The 15,282-nt window shown below is 39.1% G+C and overlaps 1 protein-coding gene across 2 annotated transcripts in view; it reads left to right on the top strand.

The window, feature by feature from the left end:
• The window catches only part of PKD2 (polycystin 2, transient receptor potential cation channel), a 56,473-nt gene extending 41,414 nt beyond the window's left edge, over positions 1–15,059 (top strand). Inside the window, exons 10-15 of one of the 2 annotated variants that reach the window (XM_073891931.1) lie at positions 2,663–2,761; positions 5,282–5,403; positions 5,649–5,766; positions 6,854–7,014; positions 12,164–12,311; positions 12,672–15,059. In XM_073891931.1, coding sequence (XP_073748032.1) covers positions 2,663–2,761; positions 5,282–5,403; positions 5,649–5,766; positions 6,854–7,014; positions 12,164–12,311; positions 12,672–12,908 — 885 coding nt within the window. In that variant the 3' untranslated portion in view covers positions 12,909–15,059. Of the gene's footprint in view, positions 1–2,662; positions 2,762–5,281; positions 5,404–5,648; positions 5,767–6,850; positions 7,015–12,163; positions 12,312–12,671 lie in introns of both variants that reach the window. The other variant, XM_073891930.1, reaches the window with a different exon arrangement.
• The last annotated feature ends 223 nt before the right edge of the window (positions 15,060–15,282 follow it).

The raw sequence follows: 15,282 nt of genomic DNA on the forward strand, positions 1-15,282 counted from the left end.
TTTGAAGGTTGTTTTTTAGTAGACAGTACCTGAAACTACTCAGTCATTTCATCAAATCAATCACTAGAACATGAAAAGAAGCTTTTAGCTTCTGTCTTTATACTAAAGTAAATTTTTGTGCTATTACACAAAAAGGAAATGGTCTCCCTGCACCCCACAGAGAGAGAGGAGGAAGCTACTGTCAATACAAACTTTTCTTTAAAGAAATGACAAGCCAAGTACAGCGTTGGCCACTTGTCTGAGAAGACTGCCAGGTGTTAATTTATTGCCCCGACCTTATTTTTTTATTATTTTTATTTATTTTTTTACAATTTATTATTATGTACAGATAGAGCGCGCCCACGAATGGGGGGAGGAACAGAGGGAGAGGGAGAGAGAATCCCAAGCAGGCTTCACGCCGACCGCAGAGCCCGATCTCACAACTCTGAGATCACGACCTGAGCCGAAATCAAGAGTCAGACGCTTAACCGACTGAGCCACCCAGGCGGCCCTGTCCTGGCTTTAAAAGAAGCCGCAGTAATGTGAGGTGGTCCAGTGGAGCCAGGAAGCAAAAGCCCATCATCACCAGGGAAAGACCTCCAATTACACAATCAAGCGAACCTTCTGAGACAGAATGGAGAGAAGGAGGGGGAGCTTCCTCTCCCCACATCCTCAGTAGCCTTTCTCAGCCACTTTTAGTTTTTTTAAATCTCTTCAGAGGACCCACACTTTAATCCTACAACTAAGATACTAGCAGGCGTTAGCTACCAGCCATTTGGGAACTTAAAAAGAGAACAGTAATTGCCTGGGTTGGGAGGGAGAAAGTGGGAGATGTTACTCCAGCTGTGCTTGGAATTGAGCATTAAGCCAGGAACTTCCATGCGTTTTATATTTTATTCTCATTTCTGCTACAGAATCTTAAATAGTATTCCTCCTTAATTTGTAGCAATTTAATAGCCCATTAAAATAATAGAGCTCGGGCGCCTGGGTGGCCCAGTTGGTTAAGCGACTGCCTTCGGCTCAGGTCATGATCCTGGAGTCCCGGGATCGAGTCCCACATCGGGCTCCCTGCTCAGCGGGGAGTCTGCTTCTCCCTCTGACCCTCTTCCCTCTCGTGCTCTCTATCTCTCATTCTCTCTCTCTCAAATAAATAAATAAAATCTTTAAAAAAATAAATAAAATAAAATAATAGAGCTCTCTTTTTGTTCATTCCCCCATCATTCAATAAATATTTACTGAACCACTATATTCCAGGCAAGGTGCTAGGTACTGGGGGTCCAGACCAGCCCTGCCCTCAGAGAGGTTCCACAAACTTGTGGGGAAAACAGACATAATCAGATACATAACTCTGGGGGCGCCTGGGTAGCTCAGTCAGTTAAGCGTCTGCCTTTGGCTCGGGTCATGATCTCAGGGTCCTGGGATCCAGCCCCGTATTCGGCTCCCTGCTCAGCGGGGAGCCTGCTCATCCCTCTCCCTCTGCCACTCCCCCTGCTTGTGCTCTGTCTCTCTCTCAAATAAATAAATAAAATCTTAAAAAAAATGCATAACTGTAGTCACAAACCAGAGCTATATGCCAGAAAGGAATGTGTTAAAGGACCTGATCAGTTGGGTGTGGCGTTTCAAGAAAACCTGGGAGGAGGGGGCCGCACCTGGGTGGCTCAGTCGTTAAGTGTCTACCTTCGACTCAGGTCATGATCCCAGGGTCCTCTCCCTCTCCCCCTCCCCCTGCTTGTGTTCCCTCTCTCACTGTGTCTCTCTCTGTCAAATAAAGAAATAAAATCTTAAAAAAAAAAAAAAAACCTGTGGGAAACAGGTGTTGGAAATTGGAAATACAAACCATTATCTTGGGGAGGGGAAAGTTAGGAAAATGAACTAACCTTTACTGAATGATAATAGCTATAAATTATGTAGCACTTAACCATGCATGAGGCCCTGTCCTAAGCACTTAACATAGATTATCTCATTAATTCTTACAACAAATCTGTAGGGGAGGAACTATTATTTCTCCCATTTTGTTAATGTAAGAACAAATAAATTTTAAAATAAAGATTAGAACATTTAAACAATATAGTCTTGGCAGTGCTAAGACTGAAACCCAAGTATGCTTGACTCCAAAGTCTGTCTTTTCACTAAGCTTCTCTTGACTATCTTCTGTGAAGCCTACTGTATTCCCATTTGCAGAGATCTTTTCAACTCTTCAAAATATGCTCCTGTAAATCTCAAATAATATTGTATAGCAATATTTGGAAGAAGCATAGAATTCCACTTGTCTGTATTGACTGTTGAAATTTGAAGAGCTATGTAGAGTTCTACACTTCTAATAATTTCTGTCAAATGAAAAAAGTGTAGACAAACAAAAATAATAAAATAAAATAATCCCACCATCCATAGGTAAATACATCAATATTTTGTTGTATTTCATTCTTGTCTCTTTTTGCAAAATATATCACAATATATGGTTTGTAAATAAGAAAATATATTGCCTTTTCCTTTGGCATGATTTAAGGGAAAAAATAACTTTCCCAAAGAGTATAGTAGCAAAACTATTAATTTATGTCTTCTTAAGAAATCAGATCATTAAAAAAAAATGAACAAAAATGCGTATGTCAAATTTCGGGTTGATGTTTAGGAAGTATATTTAGGTTTCTTCTTTAATCTCAACTTTCCTTTGATTTACAAACAGAATATGTTTTTGGCCATCATCAATGATACTTACTCTGAAGTTAAATCTGATTTGGCCCAGCAGAAAGCTGAAATGGAACTCTCAGATCTTATCAAAAAGGTATGACAAGCCCTAATTCTCAGAATTGTTTTATTTTCTACATAAAGTGAGCATTGTTTCAGCCAGATTTACACATCAACACTGATCCACTGTTACGGTGTAAAGTAAAGAGTAGATTGCTACATTTCAGGAATAATTTAAATGTTCTCTGTCTTAGAGCTAGAGATGGGTATGTTGCTAGCCTGGACTTCAATTCTGGAAATCATTTAATGCCCTAGAATTAAATTCTCCACAATCTCTTTTGACTCTTAAGAGCTGAGCTGCTGGTTTTACCTTTACTTATTTTGAGGACACCGCTAGTGGGCGGCCACTTGCAGATCCAGAGTTCAGAATAAACTGAAAGGGAAGAATATAAAGACATTTCCATTTTTTCTATCTCAAATACAATTTTAAAAAAGAAAAAAAAAGTTTTAGAAGCAAATATTTTGTAGTTCACCCTTTATCCTTGTCCTTCCAAGGAAGTTTTAAAATAGTCAAAGGAAAAAGGCCACAGAGTAAGGGCCTGAGAACTTTCACTTACGCACCTTCTCAGGAAGTTGTTAAATAAATGGAAGGGCAGGACAGGAAAGTTGGGTAGCTTTGTTCTTCTCCATGTGACTTCTTTATTTGGTTTAAAGTATAAAACTTAAGCAACAACAAATAACTACATCTAAAGTACACAGCCTGTTCCCTAACATCATTTTACTAAGATACCGGTGGCTCCTTGACTGTGTGATCTTTTTCTGTTGGTTCAAGTCCTAAGACTGTGTTGTCTGTGAATCATGTAGGAACAGAGAACTTCCAGTTCTTAAAACAAAACCCCTTGGGGGAAGGGGGGTGGGGGCATGGGTTAGCCCGGTGATGGGTATTCAAGAGGGCACGTTCTGCGTGGAGCACGGGGTGTTATGCACAAACAATGAATCATAGAACGCTATATCCAAAACTAATGATGGAATGTATGGTGATTAACATAACAATAAAAAAATTTAAAGGAAAAAAAAAAACCCTGGATGGGGCCTTAAGATTTGGGTTATCCTGAATTTTGCAAAACAGTTTCTTACATGTTAGCAAATCTCCAAGGTGTATACAAGCAATCCTTACATTGCACTTTGGTTCTGAGATGCACAGATTTCAGTTATTTCATGTTAAATAACACCAGCCTCTCCACACAGTTCCTATTTCAGTTGTCACAGTATCTTGACTAAGAATAATCTGGGTGGCTCAGTTGGTTAAGCGACTGCCTTCGGCTCAGGTCATGATCCTGGAGTCCCGGGATTGAGTCCCACATCGGGCTCCCTGCCCAGCAGGGAGTCTGCTTCTCCCTCTGACCCTCTTCCCTCTCGGGCTTTCTATCTCTCATTCTCTCTCTCTCAAATAAATAAATAAAATCTTTAAAAAAAAAAAAAGAATATAAAGTACAAACTTCCAGTTGTCACAGAACATTTCAGTTATCACAGTATATTAACTGTAATAGCATAACATATAAACTTCACGCTAGCTCTTCAGGCTATAAATCGTTACATAAATAACTGATGTGTACCCTGACCCGTGAGCAATAACATCCCTTCTTACAGAGTCTAGGCTAGGTCACCGAGCACCCGCTGTTTAGTGCAGACACAAAACATGTAGTTGTGTTGCTTCTCTCTCTCCCTGTGAGAAACCCCCACATGATGTGTCACAAGAGTGCATATCTGAAAGGGAGAATGGGCCAGCAAAGATGAAAGCTGAGCAAAGAAACAAAGACTGATAACACTGAAAGTGAAGTTCAAAACAAATGTAAGAGTTCTAGAATAGGTAGATGGCCGTGGGAATGTCGGCGCTGCTACCCTTCAAGATCTTGAATATCTGTGGAAAGATAGATATGCAGTCAAAGAACTTAGTGAAGGCAAGTTTATCAACATGAATGAGGGTAGTGGTTGTGATGGAAAGTACCGACAGTGTCTCCAAGGAAGTGACGCTGGCAAACAACGTCACATTCAAGGAACTCTGGGAATATTTTACAGCATTGGAAGGGCAAAGGATAAAATGTTGGAGCTGATCCATATAAAGAAAGGATTATCAAAGTTCCTGAAGACATAGAAAAGAGGCTTCCTCCATATCCGTTATACAAGAAGGAGGGAAGCACTATTCAAACTACCCTGGATAAAATTTTTACAAATAAATATTCATTTTACTGTTTTTTTAAACTTCCCTGTAAACTTATAACCAATACCAAGGGAGTTTTTAATGCTTTGATTAAAAGGTTTTTTTTTAAGTTTATTTAAGTAATCTCTACACCTAACATGGGCTCAGACTCATGACCTCGAGATCAAGAGTCACATGCTTTTCTGACTGAGTCAGACAGGCGCCCCTGATAAGATGTTTTAAAGGTCGCAGAGCAATCATAATTTTTCCTGTTGATTATTAACATCACTTGCGCAGTTCGGGCTTGCAAGGTCATTTTGACAGCCCTGCACTACCGTGTAAATGGATGGTAAACACATACAAAAAGAGACTAACTAAAAAGAGAGTAAACTAAACCCAATCTTTTCATTTCAACAGGGCTACCATAAAGCCTTGGTCAAACTAAAACTGAAAAAAAATGCTGTGGATGACATTTCTGAGAGTCTGAGGCAAGGGGGAGGCAAGTTAAACTTTGATGAACTTCGACAAGATCTCAAAGGGTGAGAATCACTTTCTGAGACCCTGTGAAATTCCTATGTAAAGATAAGTTCTTGGTGATAAGGATATTTCTGGCCCAAGTACTCAGAGAGACACTATTTTTTCAGAGGAGGTGTCTTTCTGGAACATATCCCAAGAGGAGGGATGATTCAGCAGTTTCTCCTTTCTTCCTGCATCTTGATGTCTCTGTGTTTGCACTAGACCATGTGTATGAATGATTTCATCTGTAACCTCTCAATAATTTCAGGAAGGGCCATACTGATGCAGAGATCGAGGCAATATTCACAAAATATGACCAAGATGGAGATCAAGAACTGACCGAACATGAACATCAGCAGATGAGAGACGACTTGGAAAAAGAGAGGGTGGGTCTAGTGTAGGAGAACGTGATTTGATTCAGCCTGTGTTTCAGACACCATGCTAAGTAGTGGATTACTGAGAGTCTCTCTCTGTCTTTCTGCCTCTTTCTCTGTCTCTGTCTCCGTCAATTTATGTAGTAGTACCCAGCATATTCCAAAAAGGATATATAACAACATTATGTAAAAATACATATATATTGGCATAAATGTAAAAAAATCAAAATGAAAAAATGAGGTAAAACAAAAGTGAAATATAAAATAGACTGTGAAGCTAAAAATGCATTCCATAAAAATATATACATGCTTGTTAAAGACTGAGCTACAAATTTGGCCCTAAGCTTTTTGGTCATCAGCTTGAAAAGGGAAACCTAGGAGTTACACACTTCACAGTGTCCATGAGAGTGGGGAAAAGATTTCTCAGGGGATATAAAGTTAGTTGCTCTATAAATTAACATTTATAGTAAAACAAAACTAGCAGCTGCCTTCCATTTGAATACTTATGAAATGGTCTTTTATAATCAGAAAGGATAATTAAAAGCTTTTAACATTAACTTTAAAAATAAATGGTTAAACAAACCAAAAAATATCCATGGTAATTGAGGTAGAGAATATAGGTGAATACTCTACAAAAATCTCTTTTCTATAAGGAGATAGTAGAGAACAGCGGTCGCTAAACTGCACAGAACTGTGTCGGTAGGTGGGAAATTTTACCAGGTATAGTGAAATGTGAACAAGAAGACAGTGAGTAAAATCACCTTACACAAGTCTGTATTTCTTCTAAGATTATATTCTTCCTACTTTGTAGTTATTAAATGTGTTTTTTTATGAAAAGGTGAGAATATATTTCTTCATTTACTTTTTTTGTTGTTGTTCTATTTTTAATGTTCTTTCTTGTCCAAACAAGTTAGCAATTCCTTGCTGGTCATTAAAATCTGTTTTGAAAATTTGCCAGTCCATGAAATTTAGAAGTGTGGGAATCACAGTCGGTGTTAAATGGTACATGCCCATTTCCCATCTGCCCAAGCCCACAGTGAAGTTCTGTGGGGACTAGGTGTTCTTGCTCCTCACTCAGTGACCCCATGTTCTTCAGGAGGACCTGGATCTGGACCACAGCTCTTTACCACGTCCCATGAGTAGCCGAAGTTTCCCACGAAGCCTGGATGATTCTGAGGAGGATGATGATGAAGACAGTGGGCATAGCTCCAGAAGGAGGGGAAGCATCTCCAGTGGGGTTTCTTATGAAGAATTTCAAGTGTAAGTATTAAGGAATTGGCAGAATTGGGGCTGATGAGTTCAAATGAGACCAAGCCACTTCTTCTACCTCTCACAATTTGATCCTTTCCATTACTAATCATCAGTTCTTTTTTTTTTATAACTTTTAATGGTGTTTTTTTCTTTTGATAACAGTATTATATTCCTTATAGGAAAATCAGCAAATAAAGAAAAACAAAACATTAAGATCTCTCCCATTCCCACTAAACCAAAATGCCAATTAACATTTTGGTGTTTGTATCTCCATTTACATGTGTTTATTTTTTTTTTATGCTTTTATGGCCTTAGCACATGGTATATCCTAAGATATACCTGAGACGAATATATGTTTTGTTGTTGTTAAGTGGAGTGTTCTATAGGTATTTATTAGGTCTGGTTGGTTTATAGTGTTATTTAAATCTATTTCCTGTCATCCTGCCTATTTGTTCTTTCTGCTTTTGGAAGTGGGATATTAAAGTCTCCAACTATTATTATTAAATTGTCTGTTCCTTCCTTTCTGTAAGGTTTTGCTTTGTGTATTTTGGCACTCTGCTGCTAGGTGTATATATGTTTATAATTGGTACATCTTCCTAATAGATTGACCCTGTTTTCATTATAAAATGTCCTACTTTATCTCTAGTAAGATTTTTTTTGTTTTAAAGTCTTTTTTTGTCTGATATTACTATAGCAACTCCAGCGTTTTTATTGTTCCTTTTCGCATGATACATCTTTTTCCATTCTTTCATTTCCAACCTATTTGTATCCTTGAATCTCAAGTGTGTCACCTGTAGACACCATTTAGTTGGATCTGGTCTTTTTATCCAGTCTGATAGTCTCTGCCTTTTGATTAGAATGTTTACTTCATTTACATTTAATGTTATCATTGATATAGTTGGACTTATATCTACCATTTTATTTTTCATTTTCTATAGGTCTCATGTCTTTTTTGTTCCTCCTTTTCTCCTTTATTGCTTTCTTTTACATAAAATGGATACTTTTCAGGGCTTAGTCGTTAAGCGTCTGCCTTTGGCTCAGGTCACAATCCCAGGGTCCTGGGATTGGGCCGCACATCAGGCTCCCTGCTCGGCAGAAGCCCACTCCCCCTGCTTGTGTTCCCTGTCTTGCTGTGTCTCTCTCTGTCAAATAAATAAATAAAATCTTTAAAAAAAATAAAATGGGTGTTTTCTAATGTAACATTTTAATTCCTTTAATAGTTTTTTTCATTACATTTTTCAGTTATGTTTTTAGTGGTTGCTCTAGGACTTAACATATACAAAGAAATTTATCAAAATCTACCTCAGATTTATATTAATTTAATCCAAGGAGATACAGAAATATCATTCCTATATAACTCTGTTAACTCCTCCCCTTTTTGTGCCATTATTATATGTTACAAATCCAGTATCACAATGTTATAATGATCACTTCAATAATTTTGTCTCTTAAAAGAGCTGAGACAAGAAAGAAGAGAAAGTATATATTTATAGAATTCAGCATATTCTTTTTCTTACCATTTCTGCTTCTCATTTGTTCCTGTGGATTCAAGTTACCATCTGGTGTCATTTCCGTATTCCAATACAACTTTGATCTTACCCACCTCCTTTGTCCTGCTATTGTCAAATATATTATTACATTTATATGTGTTATAGGCCCAACAATACAATTGTGTACATATGGTCTTACACAGTTGCTTTTGAAATCAGTGAAGAGAAAAAAAGGAAAAGGTATATGCATTTGTATTGTCTTTTGCAGTTACATAATAACATGTTCCAGTGCTATTTGTTTTTTCCATGTGGATTCCAATTACTATCTGGATCACTTGCTTTCAGCCTGAAGAACTTCCTTTAGTATCTCTTCTAATAGAAGCAGGCCTGCTGGGGCACCTGGGTGGCTCAGTCGGTTAGGCGTCTGCCTTCAGCTCAGGTCATGATCTCAGGTCAAGCCCCATGTCAGGCTCCCTGCTCAGCGGGGAGTCTGCGTCTCCCTCTCCCTCCACCCCTCCCCCCAGCCTGTGCACGCTCTCTCTCTCTCTCAAATAAATAAAATCTTTAACAATAAAAATAAAAAATAAAGCAGGCCCGCTAGCTTGAATTCCCTGTTTTTCTTTATCTAGGAATATTTTTATTTTTCCTTCATTTTTTTCTTGTCTCCACTATTTCTGATGAGAAGATAGCTGTTAATCTTACTTAAGTTCCCTTGTATGTGATGGGTCACTTTTCTCTTGCTGCTTGCAAGATATTTTCTTTGTCTTTGTGTTTCAGTATTTTGACCATGATCTGTCTGGATGTGGATTTCTTTGCAGTCATCCTAGCTGGAGTTCATTAAGCTGCTGGGATATATAATATTTTCATCAAGTTTGGGAAGTTTTCAACTATTATGTCCTCAAATATTTTTTTGCTGCTTTCTCTCCTTTCCTTCTGGGACTCCTATCCTAGATATGTTGGGGTGCTTACTGATATCCCACATCTTTCTTCACTCTTTTTTCTCTCTGCTCTTCAGATTGCATAGTTTCTGTCCATCTATCTTCAAGTGTGCTGATTCTTTCTCCTGCCAGCTCAAATCTGCTGTTGAGACCCTGTTAGGGACTTTTTCCTTTCATTCATTGTACTTTCCAACTCCAGAATTTCTCTTAGGTTCTTTGAAATAATCTGCATCTCTTTCTTGATATTCTCTATTTGATGAGACAGTGTCCTCATACTCTCCTATATCTTTTAAAGCCTGATTTTCTTTAGTTCTTTGAATATATTTATAATAGCTACTTTGAGCTTTTTGTCTACTAAATCTCTCTGGGCCCCCTCAAAGGCAAGTTCTGTTGCCTCCTTTATGTGTTATGGGTCACATTTTTTTCTGGTGTTTTTGCATGTCTCATATTTTTTTATTGAAAACTGGAGATATTAAATAAATATTATAGCAATTTAGAATACTAATTTTCTTCCTCCCCTATCCCCCAGGCTTGTTCTGTTTGCTGTTTGCATGCTTGTTTTTTAATGAAGTCTGTTTCCCCCACATTGTGAAGCCTCTGATTCTGCTTCTCAGAGGCCACGGGCCTGACCACATGACCACATGACCACCACAGTCACTTTGAAAAGACAGTGCTCTTAGCAGGGCTCTCATTGTCTTTCCCTGTTCTCTCTGGGAAGCCTTCCGCCTCTGTTGATATTACTTCCACCTCTTGGCTTCCACTAATTGTTGGCTGATGGGTCTGTTGTTTTCAGTAAAGCCTCGGGATATAAACTGTTCCACACTCTGATCCAATTCAATTCATGCCCCTTTGCAGGGGTAGTTTTTGAAGCCAGTCTTTAGCAGTCTTCTTAGCTGTCTCTTTTCCTGGTTCTTTCTGATAAACTAGCTGGAAACAGTTTAACTTTTTTGTCTCATGAGGTGACCGGCCTTGTCTTAACGGCTTATCACCACAATCCCCATTGTTCTGAGGAGCACTCTTAGGCTTAGCACTTTGTTCCAAAAAGCCAGTTCTCTTGGAGGAAGCCTTGGAGCTCTCTGTTCTGTGGCCTGACTCTCCTCCCGGGCAAAACCTCTGTGCCACTCCTTCAGAGCTAGGTGCAGGGACAGTGGTCTACTTACCCACGTGATACCCCTGTTTCATGAATAAGCCACTGGGCTAGGAGGGCAGCCTTCAGTCTTCTCAGTTTTCCTCTCCTGGCATGGAAACTCCAGCCTACAGTGGGCAGCTGGGTGGAGGAAAACATCATTCCTCCCAGCCACTCTTGCCTGGATTAGATCCTCTGCAACATGGATTTGGAGGTGGAGACATAGAGATGAGAAATGCAGCAGCCCACTCCTCCCTGGGAGATACCATAGGCCCCCACTGGGAGCTGGAGGGAGTGGGGGCCCTGGGTCCATTGCCGAACCCAACTGGAGTGACCCTTCTGTCACAATGAGCTAGGGGAGACAGAGAGGGAGCAGACCGTAGCTCACATGTCATAGACTCTCACTCTTCTTACTAAAATCCAGTGAATTTTCTTAAATAAATGCTTCTTCATTTGCTGTATACTCTTAAGAAGATTTACAGAATTGGGGTGCCTGGCTGGCTCAGTTGGTTAAGCGTCTGCTTTCAGGTCAGGTCATGATCCCGGGGTCCTGGGATCGAGCCCCCGGGAGCCTGCTTCTCCCTCTCCCTGCTGCTCCCCCTGCTTGTGCTGTCTCTCTCTCTCTCTGTCAAATAAATAAATAAAATCTTTGAAAAAAAAAAAGATTTATAGAATTTAAAAAAAAATTTTTAAATAATTTTTAACAGTTATGGTTGTTTCTCTGGGGAGAGTGCCTACAGAGCCCTCAAACCACCATCCCAGAGGTTGTCTCCCATTTCTGTGTTTTTAAAGCATTTACATAATTTTTTATTCAAAATTATTTGAATAATTTTATTCAAAATTATTTTATTCAAAACATTCACTCATTAGGGAACAGTGTTTTCTAACTACTTTATTTACTTAATATATTGTGAACATTACTATTTCATTAAATATTCCATCACCATATAATTTCTGGTGTCTCCTTGGAATTCCATTATATAGATGAACAATAACATATTTGAATAATTTTCTGTTAATTATAAAAATAACCATTTTTCTTTTTTTAAAAAACATTCATTTATTTGAGAGAACGAGAGAAAGAGAGTACAGGCCGGGGAAGGGGGAGAGGGAGAAGCAGGCTCCCCACTGAACAAGGAGCCCAATGCAGGGCTCGACCCCAGGACCCCAAGATCATGACCTGAGTCCCAAGGCAGACGCTTAACCAACTGAGCCACCCAGGCACCCCTAATGTAACCATTTTTCAATGAACCACTATTAATAAGCAGAACTCTAATGAGTATGCTGGTAGCCCAAAAAATCACACATATACATATTTCCCTTAGAAATTTTTCAAAAAATGGAATATCTGAATAAAAGCCAAGCATATGTTTTTAAGACTTGTAATACAATGCTGACTTGCAGAGAAGTTGTGCCAGTTAGCATTCCCATCAGCAATATATGAGTTTATCACTGAAGTTTGAGACTACTTAGAATGTGTTTCAGATTATCATATTGTTTAAGAAAAAAAATCTTAGCACTTCCGTTTGAAAAGCCAGTTGGGCTGAAAAGGCAACCAACTGCACAAGGTGGCTTTGACCCCTCTCACCTGCGGTTTCCAACAGGCTGGTGAGACGAGTGGACCGCATGGAGCACTCCATCGGCAGCATCGTGTCCAAGATTGACGCTGTGATTGTGAAGCTGGAGATCATGGAGCGGGCCAAACTGAAGAGAAGGGAAGTGTTGGGAAGGCTGCTGGATGGGGTGGCGGAGGTAAGTGGTCATCTGACACAGAAACACTGATTCAGTAAAATATCAGGATAGTCATATTTTATAACCTTAAATCTGAGACGTTTTTTGAAAATGTCTGTGTAACTGCAGATCCGTGCCATCAGATGATAATCTGGAGGTGTTATGTAATACTGCATGCACTGATGCTTCGGCCTTCAACTGAATGGTACAATTAAGCAAAAAAGTTACTCCAGTAGCTCAGAGAATTGCTGTATATGCTATAAATCGCCAGAGTCACTTACTGACAGATAATTTGGCCCCTTAATTTCCTAGGGCAACTTCTAAGTACAGAAGTATGCCTCGCCCGACCCCCAACATCATGGTCTCTTTTTCCTTTATTAGGATGAAAGACTGGGTCGTGACAGTGAAATCCACAGGGAGCAGATGGAGCGGCTAGTACGGGAGGAACTGGGACGCTGCGAATCCGATGATGCAGCTTCCCAAACTAGTCATGGTCTAGGCACACCCATGGGACTGAACGGTCAGGCTCGCCCCAGAAGCTCCCGCCCTTCTTCCTCCCAGTCTACAGAAGGAATGGAAGGTGTAGGTGCAAACGGGAGTTCCAATATCCACGTCTAGGATGTGTGCTAGTATGTGTTCCTAATCGGTGAGAAAGGGGCTGACGTGTCCTGCATTGCCAGGGCAGGTACACTCTTTATATGCCCTGACCACCGTAGGATGCCGGTCTTTGTGACCAGCCATTAAGTCTTCTGCACTTTAATTTATTTTAGATAAACCTTGCCCATGGATCAAAGAAGATTTTTTTTTTTCTCATGTAAGAAATCTAGGTGTAAATATTGAGTCTAGAAAAAAAGTCTTTGTAAAGTATATGGAGTGGTATGCCCACTTGCTACCATGGATGAGTCTTCTCAGTTGACAATGAAGTAGCCTTTAAAGTGAGGAGAGAAGCGTCAAAAGGCTTCTGAGTTTTATTTCCAATCATGAAAATCAGTATTGTCATTTTTGCCCAGTGTGTGAAGGGAAAGTAGGGGCATTCCTTCCCATGCAGGCTGAGCTCACGGACGTAATACATAGCTTTCTTTTAAGAAAGGAGCCTTTTGTTTCAACTACCTTCCCCGGGGTAAACTTTTCTAAAAGATAAACTCGAAAAGAACTCCAAACCATAGAATGGGTATGTAGTCATTATGCTAGAATTTGTATGAATGGTTAAGATAAATGTTGGATACTGTGCTTTTCTTTGGGTATTGTATCATATCTAATGTCTGTGGGAATAACTGTTTCACTTAATTCAAACTATTTTTGCTCTGAACTGCATGAAGCCACCGAAGATTGATTGTGGATTAAAATGTCATCTCCAACCATAACATGGGAAAATTGGAAGGAGCCCTATCACTAAGTTTGACTTACTCTAATAATTAGTTTAGTATAAAGATTTGTCCATATATTCTCTTCCCAGGTGGCCCAACTTATTTGCAACTGATTTTAATGTAACTAATCTGGGAAGGCCAACTTACTAAATGTTTTAAGTATGTACTGAAGGTTTTAACTCAGCAAATATGTTCATTTTACACAAGAATTTAAAGTTTTGAAATTCACATATAAATATTGTGAGACTAAAGTTTGAGTTTTATGCCATTTTGAGAATATAGAACTCAAATACTTTTTTTTTTTTATGAGAGGGAGGGGCAGAGGAAGAGGGAGAGAGACAACCTTAAGCAGGCTCCATGCTCAGCACAGAGCCCAACATGAGGCTCGATCTCTTGACCCTGAGATCATGGCCTGAGCCGAAATCAAGAGTTGGAGACTTAACCAGCTGAGCCACCCAGGCACTCTGAGAACTCAGATACTCTTGATCCTGCATTTCAAAACTAGAATTTATAACCTAAATGGAGCTCAGTTTAATCAAAAGGAGTTTCTGGTATTGAAAATTCATTATCAGAATGTATCAGCCAAAGTTTGAATTTGCAGCAGATTTTTTTTTAGGAGAGGGTCTCACCAAATTTATGGAGAAGAAATCTATTTCTCAATTTGATCTTATTTTTCAAAAGTGTTGAATGAGGTAACCTTTTGAGAGCTAATGGGACGAGCAAGGGAGAATGCAGTGTTGGTGAATTAACTCTGACTCGGAGAACAATAGAAGAGAGGCCTGTGTTTTAGTGCCTTGTTCTGAATTCACATGTTGTTCATGTAATTGGTAGAATATGTCAGTCAAATCTTCAATGAAAACATGAGCAAACGAACTTTTTAAGCTGGCTTCTATAGAAGTACACATTGGGTTTCTTTCACAGTATTTCTCACGGCTTTCTTTCCATCTTTACTTTCTTTTGAATATGCTACACAAAGTTCTTTATTACTAGGTACTACAGTTTGCATTCCAGGGATATTGAGTGTATGTATTTATATTTGTGTACCGTGTTGTTACCTGTAAACAAACTTCAATTTGAAGTGCAGCCATTATGTGGTATCCATGTGTATTGACCACGTGCCATATATCAATTATGGTCACTAGAAAGTCTTTCTGTATACTTATTATTATACTGTTTCTCATTCCACCTGGAAGACTTTACAACATTCTTTTTTTACCCGTAAGTTACATTTTTTCTCTTTAGTCATGGAGAACTCCTTCTCATCCCTGTCCTGTCACCTTCCCCTCTATATTTGTATTATTAAGAAGATGTTACATATGCAAGGCTCTTGACAATCGAGAATTTCATTAATGTGTAATATTGAGCTCTTTACTTCTCAATAAAGACTTGGGATAACAACAGATGTTATAGTTGTCTATTTCCTAAGGAGAAGGAGCTGGGCAATTTGTTATCATGAGACTCATTAGTAAAGGCTTACACTTTGAAAAAGGCATCTTCTTTTTTTATGTCCAAAGAACAATATGATTGACACATTACTTCTTCTGCAATATGTACCTCTAGGAGGTTATTCTGAGGATTGTGTAGAGTTTCCTACCGTGCAGCCACCACATTTTACTTATAGTTTT

The sequence above is a fragment of the Callorhinus ursinus genome, unplaced genomic scaffold, assembly GCF_003265705.2.
Source record: "Callorhinus ursinus isolate GAN/ISIS: 27379988/994484 unplaced genomic scaffold, GSC_fseal_2.0 scaffold4, whole genome shotgun sequence".
Classification (NCBI taxonomy): domain Eukaryota; kingdom Metazoa; phylum Chordata; class Mammalia; order Carnivora; family Otariidae; genus Callorhinus; species Callorhinus ursinus.